Source organism: Oncorhynchus nerka, linkage group LG22 (genome assembly GCF_034236695.1).
Source record: "Oncorhynchus nerka isolate Pitt River linkage group LG22, Oner_Uvic_2.0, whole genome shotgun sequence".
NCBI classification, from domain to species: Eukaryota; Metazoa; Chordata; class Actinopteri; order Salmoniformes; family Salmonidae; genus Oncorhynchus; species Oncorhynchus nerka.
The window spans coordinates 75,909,853-75,933,438 of NC_088417.1; the positions used below are offsets into that span (position 1 = coordinate 75,909,853).

At 40.2% G+C, this 23,586-nt stretch overlaps 2 protein-coding genes across 4 annotated transcripts in view; both read left to right on the forward strand.

Annotated features, from left to right (window-relative positions):
• Positions 1-6,211, forward strand: part of LOC115105747 (ectodysplasin-A-like) — a 61,840-nt gene extending 55,629 nt beyond the window's left edge. The window contains exons 4-8 of one of the 3 annotated variants that reach the window (XM_029628083.2): positions 3,186-3,371; positions 3,475-3,497; positions 3,581-3,632; positions 3,894-4,024; positions 4,581-6,211. In XM_029628083.2, coding sequence (XP_029483943.1) covers positions 3,186-3,371; positions 3,475-3,497; positions 3,581-3,632; positions 3,894-4,024; positions 4,581-4,841 — 653 coding nt within the window. In that variant the 3' untranslated portion in view covers positions 4,842-6,211. The remainder of the gene's footprint in view (positions 1-3,185; positions 3,372-3,474; positions 3,498-3,580; positions 3,633-3,893; positions 4,025-4,580) is intronic. The other 2 variants (XM_029628084.2, XM_029628085.2) reach the window with 2 other exon arrangements.
• Positions 6,212-13,604: 7,393 nt separating this feature from the next.
• On the forward strand, positions 13,605-18,557 carry wnt11f2 (wnt 11, family member 2). The gene is made up of 5 exons (XM_029626064.2): positions 13,605-13,805; positions 13,962-14,197; positions 14,296-14,573; positions 14,780-15,072; positions 15,216-18,557. Exons 1-5 carry the CDS (start codon positions 13,732-13,734, stop codon positions 15,388-15,390), a joined length of 1,056 nt encoding a protein of 351 aa, XP_029481924.1. The 5' UTR covers positions 13,605-13,731; the 3' UTR covers positions 15,391-18,557.
• Positions 18,558-23,586: the final 5,029 nt, after the last annotated feature.

Consider the following 23,586-nt stretch of genomic DNA (forward strand, 5'->3'; position numbering starts at 1 on the left):
TGGCCAATGTCATAACTCGGGAAGATGTCTTCTCTCGAATGAGCCATTGATCATATTTTTGCAATATTCTTACCTCAAGAAATGTGTAACTTAACGGAGGATCTAGCACATTTTTCCTATTTGTCTGCCTCTCCAGTCCAGGGTACATTGCATGGTGCCATTGCCAGAGATATTAGAGAAAGGAGATAGGAATCCAAAGAATGAAGAAACATATAACGCCCCACCCAGCAGACTGTCGACCAATCGCGTTCACGTTGTCATGCTGCGTCACGCGATTGCTAAGCTAATCATCATGCAATCTCTTCTCAAAGTCCGTGTATATGTCGAGAAACGTGACTATTGTCCTCTAAAGTACGTAATGTCACGAATCCAAAACTATACGATATTACAGAGAGCAAGTTAATTATCTCACATCTCGGAAGAGTTATTTGTAACTTATTTTGTACATAATGTTTCCGACACCGTCTCTTATGACCAAAAAGAGCTTCTGGATATCAGGACAGCGATTGCTCACCTCATACTGGACAAAGATTTTTTTTTCTTTAACTAGTCTGACGTGAAAGATTTACTTCAGACACCCAACAAGGCCCAAATCCCCATCATTCGCATGAAGAAGAGACAGAGATATCGGGACGTATAAATGGGTTGAGGTGCCTTGTAAGGATCTGAACGGCGAGTGAGTAATCCCCCTCTACCATCAGTCCTATTAGCCAACGTGCAATCATTGGACAACAAAATGGATGAGCTCTGATCAAGACAATCCTACCAAAGGGACATTAAAAACTGTAATATCTTATGCTGAGTCGTGGCTGAACGACGACATGGATAACATACAGCTGGCTGGGTATTCGGTCCATCTGCAAGATAGAACAGCTGCCTCCGGTAAGACAAGGGGTGGTGGTCTATGTCTATTTGTAAATAACAGCTGGTGTACGAAATCTAATATTAAGGAAGTCTTGAGGTTTTGCTCGCCTGAGGTAGAGTATCTCATGATAAGCTGTAGACCACACTATTCATCTATATTTTTCATAGCCTTCTATTTACCACCACAAACTGACTCTGGCACTAAGACCACACTCAACGAGCTGTATAAGGCCATAAGCAAACAAGAAAATGCTCATCCAGAGGCGGCGCTCCTAGTGGGCGGGGACTTTAATGCAGGCAAACTTAAATCCGTTTTACCTCATTTCTACCAGCATGTCAAATGTGCAACCAGAGGGGAAAAAAACTTTACACTACCTTTATACCACACACAGAGACACGTACAAAGCTGTCCCTCACCCTCCATTTCGCAAATCTGACCATAAATCTATCCTCCTGATTCCTGCTTACAAGCTATGACTAAAGCAGGAAGTACCAGTGACTCGCTCAATAAGGAAGTGGTCAGATGAAGCAGATGCTAAGCTATAGGATTGTTTTGCTAGCACAGACTGGAATATGTTCCGGGATTCTTCCGATTTCATTGAGTCACTGGCTTCATCAATAAGTGCATCGAGGACATCGTCCCCACAGTGACCGTACGTACATACCCCAACCAGCCATGGATTACAGGCAACATCCGCTATGAGCTAAAGGGGAGAGCTGCCGCTTTCAATTAGCGGGATGCTTATAAGAAATCCCTCCGACAAATGCCCTCCGACAAACCATCAAACAGGCAAAGCGTCAGTACAGGACTAAGATTGAATCGTACTACACCGGCTCCAACACTCATCGGATGTGGCAGGGCTTGCAAACTATTACGGACTACAAAGGGAAGCACAACTGCACAGCTGCCCAGTGACGCGAGCTGCCCAGTGACACGAGCCTACGAGACGAGCTAAATTACTTATATTCTCGCTTTGAGGCAAGCAACACAGAAGCATGCATGCAAGCATCAGCTGTTCCTGACGATTGTGTGATCACACACTCCGTAGATGATGTGAGTAAGATGTTTAAACAGGCCAACATTCACAAGGCTGCAGGGTCAGAAGGATTACCAGGACCTGTACTCCCAGCATGCGCTGACCAACTGGCAAGTGTCTTCACTGTCATTTTCAACCTCTCCCTGACCGAGTCTGTAATACCAACATGTTTCAAGCAGACCACAATAGTCCCTGTGCCCAAGAACACCAAGCTAAACTGACTAAATGACTACCGACCCGTAGTACTCACATCTGTAGCCATGAAGTGGCTGGCCATGGCTCACATCAACACCATTATCCCAAAAACCCTAGACACACTCCAATTTTCATACCACCCCAACAGATCCACAGATGATGCAATCTCTATTGCACTCCTCACTGCCCTTTCCCACATGGACAAAAGGAACACCTATGGAAGAACGTTATTCATTGATTACAGCTCAGCGTTCAACACTAAAGCTCATCACTAAGCTAAGGACCCTGGGACTAAACACCTCCCTTTACAACTGGATCCTGGACTTCCTGACGGGCAGCCCCTAGGTGGTAAGTGTAGGTAACAACACATCTGCCACGCTGATCCTCAACATGGAGGCCCTTCAGGGGTGCGTGCTCAGACCCTTCCTGTACTTCTTGTTCACCCATCACTGCATGGTCAAGCACGACTCCAACATCATAATTAAGTTTGCCGACGACACAACAGTGGTAGGACTGATCACCAACAACAATGAGACAGCATATAGGGAGGAGGTCAGAGACCTGGCAGTGTGGTGCCATGATCAAGACAAAGGAGATGATTGTGGACTACAGAAAAAGGAGGACCGAGCCCACCTTCATTCTCATCGACGGGGTTGTAGTGGAGCAGGTTGAGAGCTTCAATTTCCTTGGTGTCTACATCACCAACAAACTATCATGGTCAAAACACACCAGATACTGACTGTTACTTTGTGTTTTGACCCCCCTTTATTCAGGGACACATTATTCCATTTCTGTTAGTCACGTCTGTGGAACTTGTTCAGTTTATGTCTCAGTTATTGAATCTTGTTATGTTCATACAAATATTTACACATGTTAAGTTTGATGAAAATAAACGCAGTTGACAGTGAGAGGACAGTTCTTTTTTTGCTGAGTTTATTAGTGTTATAAATTAAAGGAATGAGTGGTTTTGGGTGGATTTTTCCTTTAAGTGAACGCTTCCATTGCTACAGGTGATGGTGCAGTGCTGATGAGGTTATTTGTATTTTCTTTCATGTCATAGTACCCACTAATTCAGATTTTACTTTTTAGGTAAGAAGGGCCCTCCGGGTGCACCTGGCCCCCTAGGCCCTCCAGGGCCACAGGGGCCACCTGGTATTCCTGGCATTCCAGGCATCCCTGGGAACAACGCCATGGGCCCCTCAGGACCACCCGGACCTCCAGGCCCTGCTGGACCCCCAGGGCCACAGGGACCCCCTGGTCTTCAAGGACCCTCAGGTACCTCCTCACTTTCATTCCATTTGGCCCAAATCCTGATTTATTTGTGTTGTTCAATCTTTCATTCAAAAAACTGACACAGTAATTGTTTTCTAATCTACAGGGGGCAGAGTCAGAGATAGCCAGGTGTGTTACTCTTTTCATTTTTTTATGTTTTTTTAATGTATGTCCACTTTTCCACAAATGTATTCTTTCTTGTTGTGTTACAGCCGGCTGTGGTACATCTCCAAGGCCAGGAAACAACAATACAGGTCAAGGAAGGTAAGAGTTAAATTTTAGATCCTCTCGTCCTCACATCACTGAATTAAACACATTAAACGCACATTTACAGTCAGAAATACTTTTCAAGAAGTCTATTATTTGCTATTAGTTTCTCTAAGACCAGATCGGAATAAGTTAAGACATTAATTCACTGCAGGAGACATACACATACACATTGTGTTTACTGCAGTTTATTTTTTGCCTGTCTATAATTGTATGGCAATGACGGATGTTGAGTGACTGCCCTTTTCTCACGCTGAGATCTTTCAGAAGGCGTACTGAGAAACTGGAAAATGATATCCATGCATCACAAGGTGTTCAAGATGCACTCGAGATCTGGGGAGCTGGAGGTGTTGGTAGATGGAACCTACTTCATCTATAGTCAGGTAGAAGTGAGTACGGTCTTGGGCCTAACTCTTCGCCTGCATGTCACTCATCCTTTCTTTCTGCAGTCCCAGTGAATTATGATATCTCAAAGGTTAGTAAGGTCAACACATCTAAATTGGCTATGGTAAGGCTGACTATACTAGGCATAATCTATAATGAATCCTTGAGCATTGAGTCTAAGCTTTATTATTGACAGAAATCCAAATTAGATTTCCCCATGAAATTACTTGTATTAAATAGCAATTATCTGGATTACTATAGGCTACATTTCTCAGAACACACATGGTTGATTTTAACTGTGCTTTTGGCTGCAGAGGGAAATGTCTGGATGAGTGAAGGGAATGTATTGCATGCCCTTCAAACTGAGCCACATTGTACAAAGTGAATCATATGTTGTGGTAATTTTTGCCCAGTTTGCCTGCTATATCTCATGATTGGAAATAAATTCAGTTAAATAAGTAGTCTAGTAGTTAATTATCTGTATTCTAATATTTGTGTTATTTCCTCAGAATTTAAATCATATTTATGGCATGTTTGTCCACACATAACTTTGCCTACCAGGTTTACTACCTCAACTTCACTGACATTGCTAGTTATGAGGTGATGGTGGACAAGACACCGTTCCTGCGCTGTACGCGGAGCATTGAGACGGGACAGCGCAAGTTCAACACCTGCTACACGGCTGGGGTGTGTCTGTTGCGTGCCCGGCAGAAGATCTCCATCAAGATGGTGTACGAGGACACCTCCATCAGCATGACCAACCACACCACCTTCTTGGGGAGCATCCGCCTCGGGGATGCACCCCCGGCCAGCCACTCCTGAAGTGGCAGGCCTACCAACCTGTGTGTCATGCCACGACCCACCCCTCTACCAGCATATCCACTTATGGCCTGGGGGAGGCTCCTCCCACTCTACTCTTCCTCTGCAACCATCACCACCACCTATCACATATCAACCAATAGGAGATGAGGATGCCTACCTACTCCAGAGATGACATCATGTACAGTACTAAAGTATCTGCCCTCAGCCTGGGCCAGGCCCACCCCTTCAGGCTACTACTGAGCTGTTAAGCACCACCCTCCCTTATAATAGTGGGATGACCTGGTGTAATGATATTAACCGCTGCCTGTTATCTCTTAATGGAAGATTCCTTCCACAGAGCGATGATGACTATGACCTCTGGAGGTGATGATGGACAAATATGCACCCAACGTGTCTTAGCATTAAGAAAGGGAGGAGTTGTTTGAAGAAATAAATACATTAGACTTTACTTTTAGAATTTTGCATTTATAGATAATAACTTGGTTTCCCCGGTCATGACATGCTTGAGAAACCAAGGTTGACAGGAGTCAGTCATGTCTCCACTGAAAGAACTGTCTGTTAGTTAGACAACATAGGTACATACTGTAAACGTTTTTGAAAACAATATAGGTATACAATGTGTGGCAGTTGTCTGATGAAATTAACATTTATAGCTGAAACAAAAACATTTCTCTGTTAGAATGTGCACTGGTTAAAGCAAATTATTGATCTGTAGGCAAATCCCTCTCACTCTCTGTCTCCCTCTCTCTCTCTCTCTCTCTCTCTCTCTCTCTCTCTCTCCCTCTCTCCCTCCCTCTTCCTCTCTCTCTCTCCCTCTCTCTCTCCCTCCTTCTCTCTCTCTCTCTCTGTCTCTCCCTCTCTATCCCTCCTTCTCTCTCTCTCTCTCCCTCTCTATCCCTCCCTCTCTCTCTCCCCCTCTCTCTCTCCCTCCTTCTCTCTCTCTCTCTCTCCCTCTCTCTCTCTCCCTCCTTCTCTTTCTCTCTCTCTCACCCTCTCCCTCACTCTCTCCGTCTATCTCCCTCTCCCCCTCTCTCTCCCTCTCTCTCTCCCTCTTTCCCTCCCTCTCTCCATCTTTTCCTCCCTCTCTCCCACTCACTCTCTCTCCCTCCTTGTCTCTCCCCCTCTCTCTCTCTCTCCCCCTCTCCCCCCCTCTCTCTCTCCCTCTCTCTCTCTCCCTCCTTCTCTCTCTCTCTCTCCCTCTCTCTCTCTCCCTCCTTCTCTCTCTCTTTCTCTCTCTCTCTCACCCTCTCCCTCACTCTCTCCGTCTATCTCCCTCTCCCCCTCTCTCTCCCTCTCTCTCTCCCTCTTTCCCTCCCTCTCTCCATCTTTTCCTCCCTCTCTCCCACTCACTCTCTCTCCCTCCTTGTCTCTCCCCCTCTCTCTCTCTCCCCCTCTCTCTCTCCCTCTCTCCCCCTCTCTCTCTCCCCCTCTCTCTCCCCCTCTCTCCCCCTCTCTCTCTCCCTCTCTCCCCCTTTCTCTCTCCCCCTCTCTCCCCCTCTCTCTCTCTCCCCCTCTCTCTCTCTCTTGAATAATAAGGTCAGTATGAATGTTTCTTTTTTATTTGAAATTAAGTTGTTTGTCAAATATGGAATCACTTGGAATAATACTGTAGATTAAATGTTTTATTTTTCAAAATTACTAATAGCATGACCTGAAATGCTATTCATAATTTTACTATGTTGACCGGTCATGATCACAATACTTTTCTGGATGGGGTTATATTTCCTTTCTTTATTTAGTTCTGCTTGGGTTTGTTTGAAATAACCAATTCACTTGTCATTCCCTTTGAGCTGAACCAGTCATGTCCTGTGTCTGGAAGGCCATTTGTGTTTCACTTTTTCTCAGAAGAATTCTGTCTTTCCATATACATAGGCAGCTTGAAGCTTTTGTAAATATCACACACAGTCAAAATATTTTTCAGCATATAACTCCTTCTCATGTTCATGTTTATATGTGAGTGAACACATTAGTCTTTAAGGAATAATTTAAGGGCACAGAGTATCTGTCAACATGCAGTTTCTGGATGTTTATGAAACTGTTCTGCACTGTGCATGTACTGTTATTATTACACGGTTTGGTCGATCACCATGCAGTCAACCTTCAGGAAAATTGGTGACAAAAGCAGAATCTGGTCCAGTTGTTTTGAAAAGGTTTCAAAACAGTTACGGAAGGAACAATAGATGAAGAGTTTCATTCCAAAACACTATATATACATTTTCAGAAATGTTGGTAAATTAGTTTTTATTGTTTAGATAACTTATGAAAGAGATTGTTGTGTTTTCACCATCTAATCATGGCATGGGGTTGTTCGATGACAGACATGTATTTGTTTAAAATCTATCACTTGATGGTTTCATTTCAGAGAGACAAATAATCATGTTTTGTTGCAAAACGCTATATATCCACCTCACTCTCAGAGAAGTACAGTACTAGTCAGAAGTTTGGACACACCTACTCATTCAAGGGTTTTTCTTTATTTTTACTATTTTCTACATTGTAGAATAATAGTGAAGACATCAAAACTATGAAATAACACATGGAATCACATAATAAACAAAAAAGTGTTGAGCAAATCAAAATATATTTTATGTATTTTAGATTCTTCAAAGTAGCCACCCTTCCACACAAAGACGACGGTTGGAACCAAAAATTTCAAATTTGGACTCATCAGACCAAAGGACAGATTTCCACTGGTCTAATGTCCATTGCTCGTGTTTCTCGTCCCAAGCAAGTCTATTCTTCATGTTGGTGTCCCTTAGTAGTGGTTTCTTTGCAGCAATTCGACCATGAGAGCCAGTTTCATCATAGCGCTTGATGGTTTTTGCGACTGCACTTGAAGAAACTTTAAAAGTTATTGAAAATTTCCAGATTGACTAACCTTCATGTCTTAAAGTAATGATGGACAGTCATTTATCTTTGCTTATTTGAGCTGTTCTTGCCATAATATTAACTTGGTATTTTACCAAATAGGGCTATCTTCTGTATACCACCCCTACCTTGTCACAGCACAACTGATTGGCTCAAACGCATTAAGAAGGAAAGAAATTCCACAAATTATCTTTTAACAAGGAACCTAACGTGTAATGCATTCCAGGTGACTACCTCATGAAGTTGGTTGAGAGAGAATGCCAAAAGTGTTTAAAGCTGTCATCAAGGCAAAGGGTGGCTACTTTGAAGAATCTCAAATATAAAATAGATTTGGATTTGTTTAACACTTTTTGGCTTACTTTGTGATTCCATATGTGTTATTTCATAGTTCTGATGTCTTCACTATTATTCTACAATGTAGAAAATAGTAAAATAAAGAAAAACCCTTGAATGAGTAGGTGTGTCCAAACATTTGACTGGTACTGTAAGTAGTACTGCTAGGTTTTACACAGTCAAATGTGACAAATAACTACATATATAATAAAGAACTGTACACATTATATATTTGTGACATCTATATTTAAATGTAAAAAAAAATGTTTTTAAATGAACCAATACAGGAATAGAGAGCAATAGTAATGGTGTATTTTTGTAGGCACTAACTCCGCGATGATTCATTGGACAAAGCCTATGGAGAAATGAATTGAGTTTTTGTAGGGTTTTTGGATAAACACTGAAAATAAGGTCTGTAGTAAACACAGGCTTAGGATATCTTATATGTTTTGTTCTATGGGATCATCTTCGTCAGCTAATGTCACTTTTCGTGAATTTTTAAGCATTTTTGTCATTTAAAAAAGCACATAAAGGCTTCATAATTCATAAAGGTCATGTGACTGACATTATCTCATAGAACAAAACGTATAAGATCTCCTAAGCCTGTGTTTACTACAGACCTTCTTTTCAGTGTTCATTCCAAAACATTATTCTTTCCCCATTAATTTTCCCCGTAGGAATGGCTGACTGAACCAGATGTAACTCATTTCCAGTTTTTTGGACTACGCGCTGGCAAGCTTTATATGAGATCTGTATGTAAAATATGAATATTTGACATTTTAGTCATTAGCGGATGCAATTATCCTGAGCAATTCACAGATAGTGCATTCATCTTAAGATAGCTAGGTGAGACAACCACATATCACAGTCAAATGTACAAGATATGAACATTCCATTTTGGCTAAACAATGTATATATAGCATTTTGCACACACAAAAAAAACATTTTAATCTAAAATCTATTCATAAAAAACCTGAGAACAGGTATATTTTACACACACCTGAAGGTATCCATAAGCAATCACTTCTGATGAAAAAGTGCAAATGTTAAAAATGGGTGGATATAGCGTTTTGGAACCGAAACTCTTCATATATAAATCCATTTACCAAATGAAGTTCAAACGTATTACTTTGCAGTTATTATGGTAATTCCACATTATCCAGCAGCCTAATTTCCGCAATAAGAGTTGTTATAAAACATTACAACTTGCAGTTTACAAACATGCCCAAAAAGGACAGTAAGCCATGGTGTTGTAGTATTACGTAGTTGTAGTCCTTTGATTCAATTCAGTACTTAGAATGGTTAATTCTCCAATTCATGCTTTGCGATTAAATTCAATGCCTTTGTCAAATTGGGTCAAGATAGAATTGGCCCGAACTCTGGTAGCTATATGTCCCTTAATTCAAACGTTGTTTAGTTGAAATGTACATTGTGGTTTGTGTTGGAATATGCATTATTTGGATTGTTTGTAGGTAAATAGGGTATATTTGTTTCCCTGCTTTGTTGAATATAATGTACATTTGTATACTCTGTTGTGATTGTAAATATGTATAGAAAATATGATTCTGTTTTTGTAAATTGAATTGATTTATAATATTAAATTGTATTAAATTCACACTTGTTATATGATTTTTTTTTTAAACAATGCATATGGCAGCCAAAAGTTCCATTAAAACCATAGTCTTCTACAGTACTGACATACTGAGGTATATATTGCCTCTTTTGAAAATAGAGCAAATATACTGTATGTAGTAGCTTGCTGCAAGCTTCTGTTTGCAGGTTTGATGCAGGCTAAAATGCTATTTGCTTTCCACCCATGGGGGCCATGGACATACTAAGAGTGACAGTGTAAGCGTAACCACAATCAACCAGCTTTACCCACCATACAGGTATTCACCTTCATAAATGTAGTTATGAAAATAAGACAATATTATTGGCCTACCATTACATAGTATAATATCAATGTCCATCATTACAAGTCCTCTGGGTACACGTATACCTAAAAAGGGGTTCTGACTAGGTAGAATACAGCTTCGACCTGAAGTTAGGATATTTAACATGGCAGGTTAGGATAATTAGATTAGGGATAGGAAAGGGGATAAGGTTAGCTAAAATGCTAAACCCTAAAAAGGGCCCAGCTAGCAACAAGCTGTATGTAAAGGCCTGGTTACACCTTGCATTAACATGTGGTTTTTGACACCTGTCAAGATGATCCAATCAGTATCTGATTGAGACAGTAGATGTGGATTCCATGGCATCATCCTGCTCCACCAGTACAAGAAAATCAAACCTATCTTGTCTTTCCACAGAGCTAGACTGGGCTGGGGCCTCCATTTACTTGTCTGCAGATCAAGGACAGTGAAGGAGCTGTTCACATGGTGAATTAAGCACTAAAGGAAGAACAATGCGTAGAAGTACAGCATTTTAATGTCGGCCTAATGTTTGGAGATAAAAGGTCTAGCGACAGCTATGGATCCACGTTGTGTTGATGTGCAGTGCCCCCTTTTGGTAAGAAATCATATTCAGAACATTTTAGCAACAGAGAAGACTCATAACTGAAGTTTAATCAATACATTTGTGGCGTAGGAGCATTTATTTGAGTACCATCTCTAGGCTATGAGAGAATATTTGGTAAAAATGCAATAATGATTAATGCTCACTATTAACTTTGGAGCTGTCATATGATATAGTGAGAACCAACATATAAGAAGAATTTAAATGTTTTGGGTCAATTCAGGTAATTTTGAAAGAAATGTAATGAAATTAAAATCAATGCATGTTTTCTGTTATCAGTTGTAAAGATGCATAGCCTATAAGACCTATGCAATCCTATTTCATCACTCACAAGACGCAATACCCTTTCAGCAAAGACTTCAAACGTCTGCCTCTCCAACACCCAATACACACTATTTGTCATTTTGTGTGTGTATACTTCCATTCCTTTGGTGAAATGTTTAACTGTAGAACCCATGAATAAGCATTATCAGAGGAAGAAAAGGAGAAACAGGAAGGGCCAACCTTTGCATGCCAGCTCACACCCAAAAATGCACCTTTCATAAACATGAATGATTTCTCACTTCTCAAGCCTAACACCCAATCTAAAGCTGGATATCCAACAAAAGGAAGGATTTGCTTTGGGGTAGAATGGTTTTCACAGCAGAGAGAATGTTCTGGGGGGGGTGGGGAGTGGCTGTGGCAAATAAACTCCACTTCATTTCAGAATTACATAGGCTAGGTGAGAGCAAGACAATATTAAACTAAAAGTAGCTCACAGGCCCCACTGGAGAGAAAATGCATTTCATTTTTGTCAAGCAATAATATAAGTTTTGACAGTGAATATTTTGTTTTCATAATGAGACACAGGACTTGAAGTTAACCAACCAAGTGTAATATGAGATGCAACAAGGGAAGAAGCAATCAGCCAAAGATTAGAATAATTGTAACCTCTAGGCAACTTCAAAAAGCATAAAGAAAAGCATTGAACTGATACAACAAAAACAGAGGACATACTGACGCTACAATATAAGCGTGATGACATTCACGTTAGTCATTTAGACATTGTTATCCAGAGGGACTTATAGGGCACATTGACAGATGTTTCACCTGGTCTGTTCAGAGGATTTTATCCAACAACCTTCCGGTTACTGGGCCAATACTCTTAATCACTAAGCTACCTGCCGCCAGAAAACCCCCAGGACACAGTGGCAGAAATCTGCTGCTGTTCAGGTGGCCTTGCTGGTGTAAGAAAATCAGTCATCTCACCACGGAAATACAGGGCATTTATCTTGTTTTAGCTGTAACAGGAATTGTGGATCTGCCAGAAGGTTCTAAGAAAGGCTACTCAGGGGAAGAGATGGTGTATACCAAGGCTAAACATGAACATATTACAATACATGCACAATACTGAATCGCCATCCTTTGCTGATTATTTGTGGGACCACATGTGTTGAATAGATTCATTAAAATGGAAAAGCAATAATAGTGAAATTAGCAGTGGCAAGTCCCCTTTCAAAAACACTTTTAACATTATCCCCTACCGTGTTCCCATTGACAGTAATCAAGACACTAATAAGGTGTTCTGGCAAAGTCTTACCATAAGACTACTTCTAAGAGAAAATCCAGCATCTCTCAGGGAGGGAATATAATAGGGGTTAGATAAACACAAGTTTAAATAATCCTCTCACTAAGAAACCCTCTTTCAACCACTAATCCTTTGCTCATACCACATGCAGATAATTAACCATTTATACTGCCTTATTTGACCATGCCACTGAAATCCCTGTTTCTGGTTCCCTGTTTTCTTTGTTGATAAGGATTTGTTGGGTAGACTTTACTATAAGTCCAGAGGCTATAGTGTGATTTTATCAGGGGAGTAGTGTGTATATCACACACAAACACACACACTTGAAAAACTGATAGCATCACACTTTTAAGTGTAAGATGTTCTGTTTTGGTGGTTAGAATTCAGTAGCCTACCTTGATAATGGGCCTTGTTAATTGGATTAGTTGAGCTAACGTGAGTTTATTGTTTAGTTTGTCAATCGGTCGGTTCAGTCATTAATCTTCCCAAACCATGGTTGGATAAATCGTTTCGCTTGTCCACTCTACTACTGTAGATCAAACATAACTGTTTTCGATACCATTATGCCTGCCTCTCTAATCTACTACTTTAATTTATTGATGAACATTTTGGTGGATACATGGGACATTCAAAAACTGGGCTCGTCCGGGATTTGAATCCAAGTCCTCTCGCAATCTAAGCGAGAATCACACACTTTACGAGCAGACCTAACCTTCATTTGTGAAGAAGTCAATCTTGAACGTTTGTTTAAAGTCCAATGTAAAACGTTGTAATGACACTTATACGCGCACGTAATATTGACATCGGTCAGGGATTCCCGCTATTTAGAGATGTCAAATTATCAAACGTTCTCGTACGTATTGGACTGCACAAAATAGGCCTCTACATATCTTTTGAACACAGAGCCGAGTTTAAATATTGTAAAATTGTGGAAGTTATTGTACTGGCAAAGATTGGAGATGTTATCAGTGTCGGATTGTCACACATTGATTTAGATTAGATTACAATGTTGCAGATTATTTTTCAAAGGAACTCTTCAAATGACTTCAGGGCTAGTTAATTTAAGTGTTGAATATCAATTCATGAATGTATCCCGCTTTAGCCTACATGTCTAACACTTTGGATGGCTCTCTTTTAATCAATCATGATTAATGGCACATTAATGGAAATCTTTTGAAACGCGTAGGATGCATCAGACTTCTTAATAGGCCTATGTTACAGTCCCATCTCCACAATTCGAGTTGGATCCGTGTGCCTGTGTTCATTCCATGGTTCATTCACAAAATAAATCACCTGGGATTTATTTTCCATAAATTCACTTACAACTCCAGCACCTGCAAAAAGTACCTCGGTGTGCGTATGTTCTTCAGCCTTTGTCATTCACAAATCGCCAATTGAATGAGGCGTGGCTATCGTGGCGGCAACATAAGACTCCCTGGAGTCGAGATCACACCACCAGTGGCTTGCAGCATAGGCTATAGGAGGGCCAAACCGCCTGACCCCATCCCAGACCGCAGAGGCAAACTGAAAACAATCACTGGATCATCAAGGAATCGTTTGGAGCTATACTTTTATTTTAGGCAGAGGATTCACTATTTCTTTTTTACAATGAAATTCGGCATGGATTTATTTCTAGTGACATTTATTGTGAACGCGAACTGTTGTGCTGCTATATTTTGGCTGTAAGTATTCCTTACTATTTTATTTGTATGTAGCTATGGGTCTATTCAGATGCCTATGCTACTTTGTTTACTGACATATTTTTGTTATTTTAATAGGCCTATGCCATATGAAATAGCTGATTACCTAATTCAATGTTGTTGTTTTTACCTTTGCAGTGGACTTACTGTAAAGGGGAGCTCTGTAGGCTGGAATCAAACTCATCATTGCAAGCTACTAGATTGGTTGGCACCTGATCAATCGCAACTTTGCCGGAGAAACCTCGAGCTGATGCACAGTATTGTCCAAGCCGCCAAGTTGACCAAAAATACCTGTCAGAACACATTCAATGACATGCGATGGAACTGTTCATCTGTTGAAAAAGCCCCTCGTTTTACACCAGATTTGGCAAAAGGTAGGCTAAAGACACTTAGAGTATATCATGTGGCCTGTAAACTTCTGTGACTGGTTGTGATTTGCATTGATTTATCTGTTGGCTGTGCTCTATTGCAGGCACCAGGGAGTCCGCATTTGTGTTTTCGCTAGCGGCTGCTTTAGTGAGTCATTCCATTGCCAGAGCCTGCTCGTCTGGAGAGCTCCCCAGTTGCTCGTGCGCCCCAGCCCCTGCTGAACAGGCCGGGCCCGACTTCATATGGGGAGGATGCGGTGATAACCTGCGCTATGGTCTCCAAATGGGATCTGCCTTTTCTGATGCACCGATGAGAAACAGCAGATCTGGCTCTCAGGCGTTCAGACTCATGCACTTGCACAATAATGCAGTTGGAAGACAGGTAATGATCTAATCTCACATTGACATGAAATATACACTTTGATGCATGGGTAATTACGCACAAGTTATTGTGTCATTGTTTTTAATAGTGGCATTGGCATTTTGACTGTTTTTTTTTACATCATAAACAACATATTATATTATTAACATCTGCAAAACGTGGCAACACGTGTTTATATCCTAATATAATTTCTGCTATACTTTCAGGCACTTATTGATGCTCAAGAGACAAAATGCAAATGCCACGGGGTGTCCGGGTCCTGCTCTGTCAAAACATGTTGGAAGGGCCTCCATGATATTAACCACATTGCCATGGACCTCAAATCCAAGTACCTGTCTGCCACGAAGGTGATCCATCGTCATGTTGGGACAAGGAAGCAGTTGGTCCCCAGAGAGTTGAACGTTCGACCAGTGAGAGAGAGTGAGTTGGTCTACCTGGTCAGCTCTCCAGATTACTGCACACACAATGAGATGCATGGCTCACTCGGCACACAGGACAGGTATGTTTGTGTTTCTCTCAATGTTTCAGTGGAAATTGTGATTTTTACTCTACCTTTGACACCTTGAAGGTCTAATGTTGATCCTCATTCATAAGAGTTTTATATTGTTGTTTATTGATTGGAACGCATTTTTTTGTCTCCAGACAATGCAATAAGACATCCAATGACAGTGGGAGTTGCAATCTCATGTGCTGTGGTCGTGGCTACAATGCCTACACTGAGAGAATTGTGGAGAGATGCCAGTGCAAGTACCACTGGTGCTGCTATGTCACCTGCAAGAGGTGCGAAAGGACAGTGGAGAGATATATATGCAAATGAACTTTCCCAGAGACATGTGAGTGAACATGAAGCACTATTTTCACCACCATCATCTTGTCGAGTCGTGCAGACCCAGCAGTCACCTGACCTGACTCCTGTGTGCTTCTGTGCTACTACATAGCCTACAGGCTAAGTGCAATAAAAAAACAAGAGGAGCAACTCACAGACACTACCAAAGATAAGCAGATGATCTGGACTACGTTAGCTGTTTTAAAGAGACTGGAGGGCACTACTTTGAAGAGGATTGTGTTACTTGAAGAGCAAATGTGATTGATTGGGAGCTGTAGGCTATGAGTTTGATTAGTAAAATGTTCCGCAATAGGACAAGTTGAATAGATGACAAAGTAACTGAATCACAACAGACTTCCCAGAAGCTTCCCCAAATGCGAATTGGCCAGTCAGCTTTAAGATTTCCAACTGATAATGAAAAGCTTTTAACAATTTTACATCTTACACGTTAACAAAATCGCAAATAAGAGGCAGAATAGCTGATTGATCTTATGTTCATTTTAGTCACACAGGGTTAATGCCATACTACTCAGTTTAGGGATATTCTGATCATAGGCATGCAGCACACATATTATCAACAGTTTGAGCTGTATTTTTAGTTGTTTATGATTATATTGGGCATGTTGAGGTACAGTTGAACAGTTTACATACACTTAGGTTGGAGTCATTAAAAATCATTTTTCAACCACTCCACAAATTTCTTGTTAACAAACTATAGTTTTGGCAAGTTGGTTAGGACATCTACTTTGTGCATGACGCAAGTAATTTTTCCAACAATTCTTTACAGAGAGATTATTTCACTTATAATTCACTGTATCACAATTCCAGTGGGTCAGAAATTGACATACACTAAGTTGACTGTGCCACAGCTTTAAACAGCTTGGAAAATTTCAGAAAATGACATCATGGCTTTAGAAGATTCTGATAGCCTAATAGGCATAATTTGAGTCAATTGGAAGTGTACATGTGGATGTATTTCAAGGCCTACCTTCAAACTCAGTGCCTCTTTGCTTGACATCATGGGAAAATCAAAAGAAATCAGCCAAGACCTCAGAAAAAAATTGTAGACCCCCACAAGTCTGGTTCATCCTTGTGAGCAATTTCCAAACGCCTGAAGGTACCACGTTCATCTGTACAAACAATAATACACAGGTATAAACACCATGGAACCAAGCAGCCGTCATACCGCTCAGGAAGGAGACGTGTTCTGTCTCCTAGAGATGAACGTACTTTGGTGCAAAAAGTGCAAATCAATTCCTGAACAACAGCAAAGGACCTTGTGAAGATGCTGGAGGAAACAGGTACAAAGTATCTATATCCACAGTAAAACGAGTCCTATATCGACGTAAACTGAAAGGCCGCTCAGCAAGGTAGAAGCCACTGCTCCAAAATCGCCATAAAAAAGCCAGACTATGGTTTGCAACTGCACATGGGGACAAAGATCGTACTTTCTGGTGAAATGTCCTCTGATTGATGAAACAAAAATAGAACTGTTTGGCCATAATGACCGTCGTTTCTGTTTGGATGAAAAAGGGGGATGCTTGCAAACCGAAGAACACCATCCCAACCGTGAAGCACGGGTTGGCAGCATCATGTTGTGGGGGTGCTTTGCTGCAGGAGGGACTGGTGCACTTCACAAAATAGATGGCATCATGAGAGAGGAAAATTATGTGGATATATTGAAGCACATCTAAAGACATCAGTTAGGAAGTTAAAGCTTGGTCGCAAATGGGTCTTCCAACTGGATAATGACCCCAAGAATACTTCCAAAGTTGTGGCAAAATGGCTCAAGGACAACAAAGTCAAGGTAATGGAGTGGCCATCACAAAGCCCTGACCTCAAACCCATAGAAAATTTGTGGGCAGAACTGAAAAAGATGTGCGAGCAAGGAGGCCTGCAAACCTGATTCAGTTACACCAGCTCTGTCAGGAGGAATGGGCCAAAATTCACCCAACTTATTGTGGGAAGCTTGTGGAAGGCTTCCCAAAACATTTTACCCAAGTTAAACTATTTAAAGGCAATGCTACCAAATACTAGTTGAGTGTATGTAAACTTCTGACCCACTGGGAATGTAATGAAAGAAATAAAAACTGAAATAAATCATTCTCTCTACTATTATTCTGACATTTCACATTCTTAAAATTAAGTGGGGATCCTAAGTGACCTAAGACAGGGAATTTTTACTTGGATTAAATATCAGGAATTGTGAAAAACTAAGTTGAAATATATTTGGCTAAGGTGTATGTTCATCTCCGACTTCAACTATAGATAATTGTATATTTATTTTATTTTAAAAACGACACACAATGTGTCCTGTTAAGTTTTAAGCATCTGTGTATCATATGAGACTTGCCTGTGGCAGGTGCTGCCAAACTTGTAGACCTCATTTTTCTTTGGGCAAAGCAATAGTAACTGTACTATTTATGCAGCAGAGGCTGTAGTAACTTGACCCAATAACAAATCCACACTTTCATTAATTCCACTGAACTTAAGGCTCACGCTGTTTATACCATCCACAGTTAGCTAAAAGTTCAATCGTGGTACTTCAATTTCTGAAATATTTAAGGCAACTTAATGACGTTTCAGTCAATTCCACAGACACATTTTCTAAATGTGCCTGAAGCATGGAGTTCCAGTGTCTGAGATAACTAAAGAGTTGACATCCAACTGTAAACGTCCCCCATGTTGATTCAGAACCTGGTGTGAATATGCTTGGAATGCACACAAGCCCTCCCAACTGTGTTCAGTCCAAAAGGGATTCAACTGGTGATCATTTTAAAGGGGTAATTTGCAGTTGCTAACATCCATTTTTTAAACTTATGAATTGCTTAAGAATATAACTTATAAATGCCTCATGAGCTTAGTTTAACTGTCGTACCACATCAGAACCCAAAATATAATCTTGTTTTATTCCAAAGTTTGTCAACAAAGTAAATGTAAACAAACACTATATTGTCTCAAAACATTGTTATTAAAACTATAATTTTGATCAGTCTTTGCATCCATAGATCTCTATAGGAGCTATGGATGCATTTCTAAACTGCTGATTGCCTCTTTAAAAGGTCATGATCCACATACATATGGGCACATACCATTATATCCTCATCATTATTGGTGGTAAAGATTGATTAATATTATAGACAAGAAAACTGCATAAAAACTATAAAACAAAATGATATGGAATTGGTCAGTGGTCACTAAATATAACGGTTTCTGTCTGTGTTGGAGAATTTTGGATATGATTGATAGTGGCAACACATAGCTCCAAAAAGTATGTACGACTATTTACATTAGGGCTGTTAGTCTTTCACATGTTTTAAAACCCTCCCATGCAGCCATGGAAACTAATTACAAAAAAACAGGTGGTTCAGTTCTTGCTGCCTCCGAAATACACTCATGTTTCAGCCTGCCTTGTTGTGGAGCTAATTGCTGAAAAACATTGTTCTTTTTGAGTGTTACATTTGTAGATGTCAAAAGCAAAACAGCATGCAATTTTTGGTTATAATTCTATAGAATTCTATAGACTGCAGTAGGGGAGCTATAGGGCAGACATACAGCCTAATTAGCTCTGCTTACTCTATGTGGGGGGGGGGGGGGGGTGCAGTGAGAAGGACATGTTGCACATTTTCTGCGATGGACTTCACTATTAAAAAAAATGGGACTTCCAGATGACCACTTTCCAAAAGCAAAACATAGGCCATGGAACCAGTAGATTAATTGCCCTATTAGAGCTTTGTTTATAGTCTAATGTTTAAGGAAATGGTGCACTCTGAATCCCTTATTTCCTCCCAGAGGACAGAAATTGATATACAGAGACCATACCTTTTTTTAAATCTTTGTTTGAAGAGTGCGGTAGATATAGTTACCACTAACACAATTTGAGATTTAAATTCAGTTTATCTCCTAACCCTACACTCTAGTCTAGCCCTACACTCTTTTCATTTGAATAACTATTTTTGTAAGAAAGGATTCTTTGATGATTCTTTGGAATGCAAGATGTGTTCTACATAGAACCCTTATGAATCTGAATAAGCTTTTATTTGTAATTTTGGTAACACTTAATTTGGATAGTCCCAAGTAGATTGTGGTTTTTAGATGTCAAATATCTGTCAACCACATTTCCATTAACCTTAGCACTAACCCTAACCTTAAATCTTATCATAACCCTAAACTTAACACTAATCCCAATCTTAACCCTTACCCTAACCTTTCTTCTAAACCTAACCCTACCACTAACCGTCAGTGCTTTGTGGTAGAGGGGCACCCAGAGGAAAATACAGAGCATAGGGGTTGGCAATCCTCTCTAGTTGCGCCGTGATAGGCTTATTATTTTGTCACTCATGGGGACACTACCTCACCACATAATCTACATGGATAGCTAGAAGGTTCAAGCCTCCTTGGGTGCTGCCATAGATTTACATTAGAAGTGCCCATCCAAGAAGGCTCAAGGTCACTGACCACAGATAAAATGACGCCAAATCATGTTATATCTACCGTAGCTTAAATTGGACTGATCATGTCAACTTCAAACTTTTAATATCTTAGCTAGCAAGCTAAACAAGCGAACATCATCATGAATCACATCAACAAACTACCTGCAAATTCATTTCAATCCCTATCATATGAAGAGAAATTATAGATAAATGGTTGGAAATTAAACAATGAGTGGTTTGGAAGGAATCAGTGGCTAACTGCAAGCGTTGCAAAGCAATCACTATTTTGCTTCCCCTGCCTGCTATTTGGTGGAGAGGGTGTGTGGTCCAAGTTTGGGTTTAAGGGTCTCTTTTCCAAGCTTAAAAGGATGAACATTCACATAGGCCAAGAAAGGTTGAATATATTGGCCATGCTGTCTATCCAGCATGACTTCTGCCACATTCAAAACAACTGGATACTTGGAACTGGGTAATGTCAGACTTCTGTGAGTTCAAGACAACTGGGAACTCTAGAAAAAAAACTAGCTGTGGCTGGGAAAATACATTTTGAACGGTCATCCAACTTGGAATTCCAAGTCGTGAACTCGGGGCTCATTCAACCTGAAGATCACTGACGTAATGATTTGACCTTGTTCTTTTCCGAGTTGCCAGTTGTCTTGAAAGCACCATATATCCAGAGAATGCCAGGCTGTGAGGACAAAGTTTGATGACAAAATTTGCCCACGAAAGATCGCCACGCCACCATCCTGTTCAAGTGAGCACAGCACAACAAGGAGTCAAAAAATGCCAGGGAGATATGTATACTGTAGCTAAGAAAGTAATACTAAGTGTATGTTGTGTAGTAAGCTGTTAGTAGCCCATGTGATCACCCAAATAATTTGTTCCCTTTCCCCCTCATAACTTAGCCTACTGTTCTGACTTGGTGGTGCACATGTAGCCTATAGCCTGTTTTAGAGAAATCTCATCATTGAATATTGTAAGAGTTTTAATTGTCTGCTTATATGACCCTTTATTTATTCTACTGTTCTGAGTTGGTGTACAGGGAGAATACTGAGGGAACGGCCCATGTTCTGAATTATGTCACTGTACAATTAAGAAGTGCTGAACAGATAGCTATATTGACTACGACTGTCTTAGCTCGCTCATTATTGTCTTAATCGAAATTATGGATTGTCTCTTATCCACTCATCGTTCCCTTATGCCATAGTTTGTACATCTCAATTGTCAGTGAAAAACCACCTTTGTTTAAGCAAGTCATCCATATCAGCTATTTTTTTTAAAGGCAGTAAATGAGGCTGAATGAACAGTTTCGCTGCCAGACAAGGCTCTCCTGATAGCCAGGTGTAGCGGTGGTAAGGATTCCCTCCATGGTGCTGAAAATAAATATCTGCTTTTGGGACAGCTCTATGTAGGCCCTAACACTTTGTGGGCACTGTCAGCAGTTGATATTACTCTTCAATAACACAGACCCCAAAGCAAATCAGGGGAAGGAAAATTGGTTTATTCAAAGAGGACAAATCATGCAGGTAGGTAGATGGTAGATGTTCATGCTCCCCTGTCTTCAGTGATTCTCTCCAGTGAACAAAGGGACAAGATGTAGTTTATAACCCAGCCCTAGCCTGTGGTTGACCAATTAGAATAATTGGGCCAATGGCTAAATAACAAGTATCCTATTTCAGGTTGGACCAATGAGAACATGCCACACGTAGCTATGAGTTCAGGACTGACATTCCTAACAGATGTTGAACTGAAAACCAATTATTTCCATTGATAATTCCCTATTGACCGTTAGTACTATATTGACTTTTAGAACTCTTGACCTCACGTCCTCTGTGTTGTAAATTTATCTTTGAAATATTCTTACAGCACCGTTTGTCACCGTTATAGTGCAATTAATGTATTTTTTAGTGTTGTGTTATGTTGTGTAGTGTCTTTGCTGGCATGCATCTAAAAAATAAAATGTGTTTGGCCCACCAAGATTTATCACCACTGTATGGTTCACAGCAGCATCACCCTCTAAAATATATTTTGGTAAGTTATTTTTTCAGTTGATATTTTCAGATTGGAGTGAACTACTCTGCCATGGTAAGGCCTTTGTTAACCACATGGTCAACAACAATTGCCAGTACCTCATTAGACACAACAGTTCCTTGCCATCTGCCTCCCTCTCTGACAGGACCCTTGTCTACAAGCTCTTTGATTTCTTTCTCCATGTTGAAATTAATTGCATGAGTTCACAGACACCCTTTTACAGTATATGGTGACCAAATGTGGTTTCATTTGTAACTAGTCAAGTCAGTTAAGAACAAATTTCAATGACAGCCTAGAAACAGTGGGTTAACTGCCTTGTTCAGGGGCAGAACAACAGATGTTTACCTTGTCATTGTGGAAGGCAATTACTTTATGTGAAAGGTATTTCTAGATGAAACACTGATTAGGTTTTGTGAAAAAGTTACTGTGTGATTTTGTGTGTTGTACTTAGTCAATTGAAAATGTGCCTTAAAGTTTTGAAAAAACAGCATTTTGATTATCTGTTTTGAGTTGTGAAATTGTACCACATACTTGTGAAAATAGTACCAAAGCGATTTAACAACTGGAAACTGACGGATTTTGATGGGGATTATTTTATTATGTGACTTAGATCAACTCTAGGGCTAAAACTACCATTTAATTCAAGAGCAAAAAATGCAAGATACAAATGTCAACTGTTTTAAGTGGTGAATTGAAAGAATAGTATATGCTAAATATTATTTTCCATACGGTATTTGACTATAACTTGACATGCACAATTTTCTTTAATTTGTATCTAATGGCAGGTTGTGAGCATGTTGAGAAATACAGTGCGTTCGGAAAGTATTCAGACCCCTCCCCTTTTTACACTTTTTGTTACGTGACAGCCTTCATTCGAAAATGGTTTCAATAAAATGTTGATTTAAATGATCACCAAACTACATGCAATACCCCATAATGACAAAGTGAAAACAGGTTTTTAAAGACAGAAATACCTTATTTAAATAAATATTATAAATATTAGACCCTTGGCTATGAAACTCAAAATTGATCCATTGATCATCCTTGAGATGTTTCTACAACTTGATTGAAGTCCACCTGTGGTAAATTCAATTGATCCGAATGCACTCTATGTCAGTCTTACAGTTTCATTATCCTTTTACAGTACATATGTATGAGAAATCATCAGAAATAGGTGTATTGTAAAACAGTTGGCAACTGTAAAAATGTGGCACAGTGTTGTTTTCCATTTCTGCCCATCCAACATCGTACAAGATCACCTTTTCTAAAGTATCGCCTGTCTCACTTGAAATTCAGATAATAAGTGGAATATATTGTTATTTATAAACTGGGCCGTTCGAGTCCTGAATGCTGATTGGCTGTATCAGACCGTATATCACGTGTATGACAAAACGTGTATTTTTACTGCTCTAATTAAGTCAGTATAGTCAGTTTATAATAGCATAAGGCACCTTAGGGGTTTGTGGTATATGGCCAATATACCACGGCCTAGGGCTGTGTCCAGGCACTCTGCGTTGCGTCCAGCTCTTAGCCGTGGCATATCGGTCATATACCACACCCCCCCGGGCCTTATTGCTTAAATACAACCCAGGTATTTCAGCAGTGCATTGTACACTACACTACAATTCCAAAATATAGCACATAGAGTCTCTTTCCACTTTGTCCTATTGAAGCACACTGGCTGATGGAAAATGATGATGTAGTATTTACAGACACATCCATA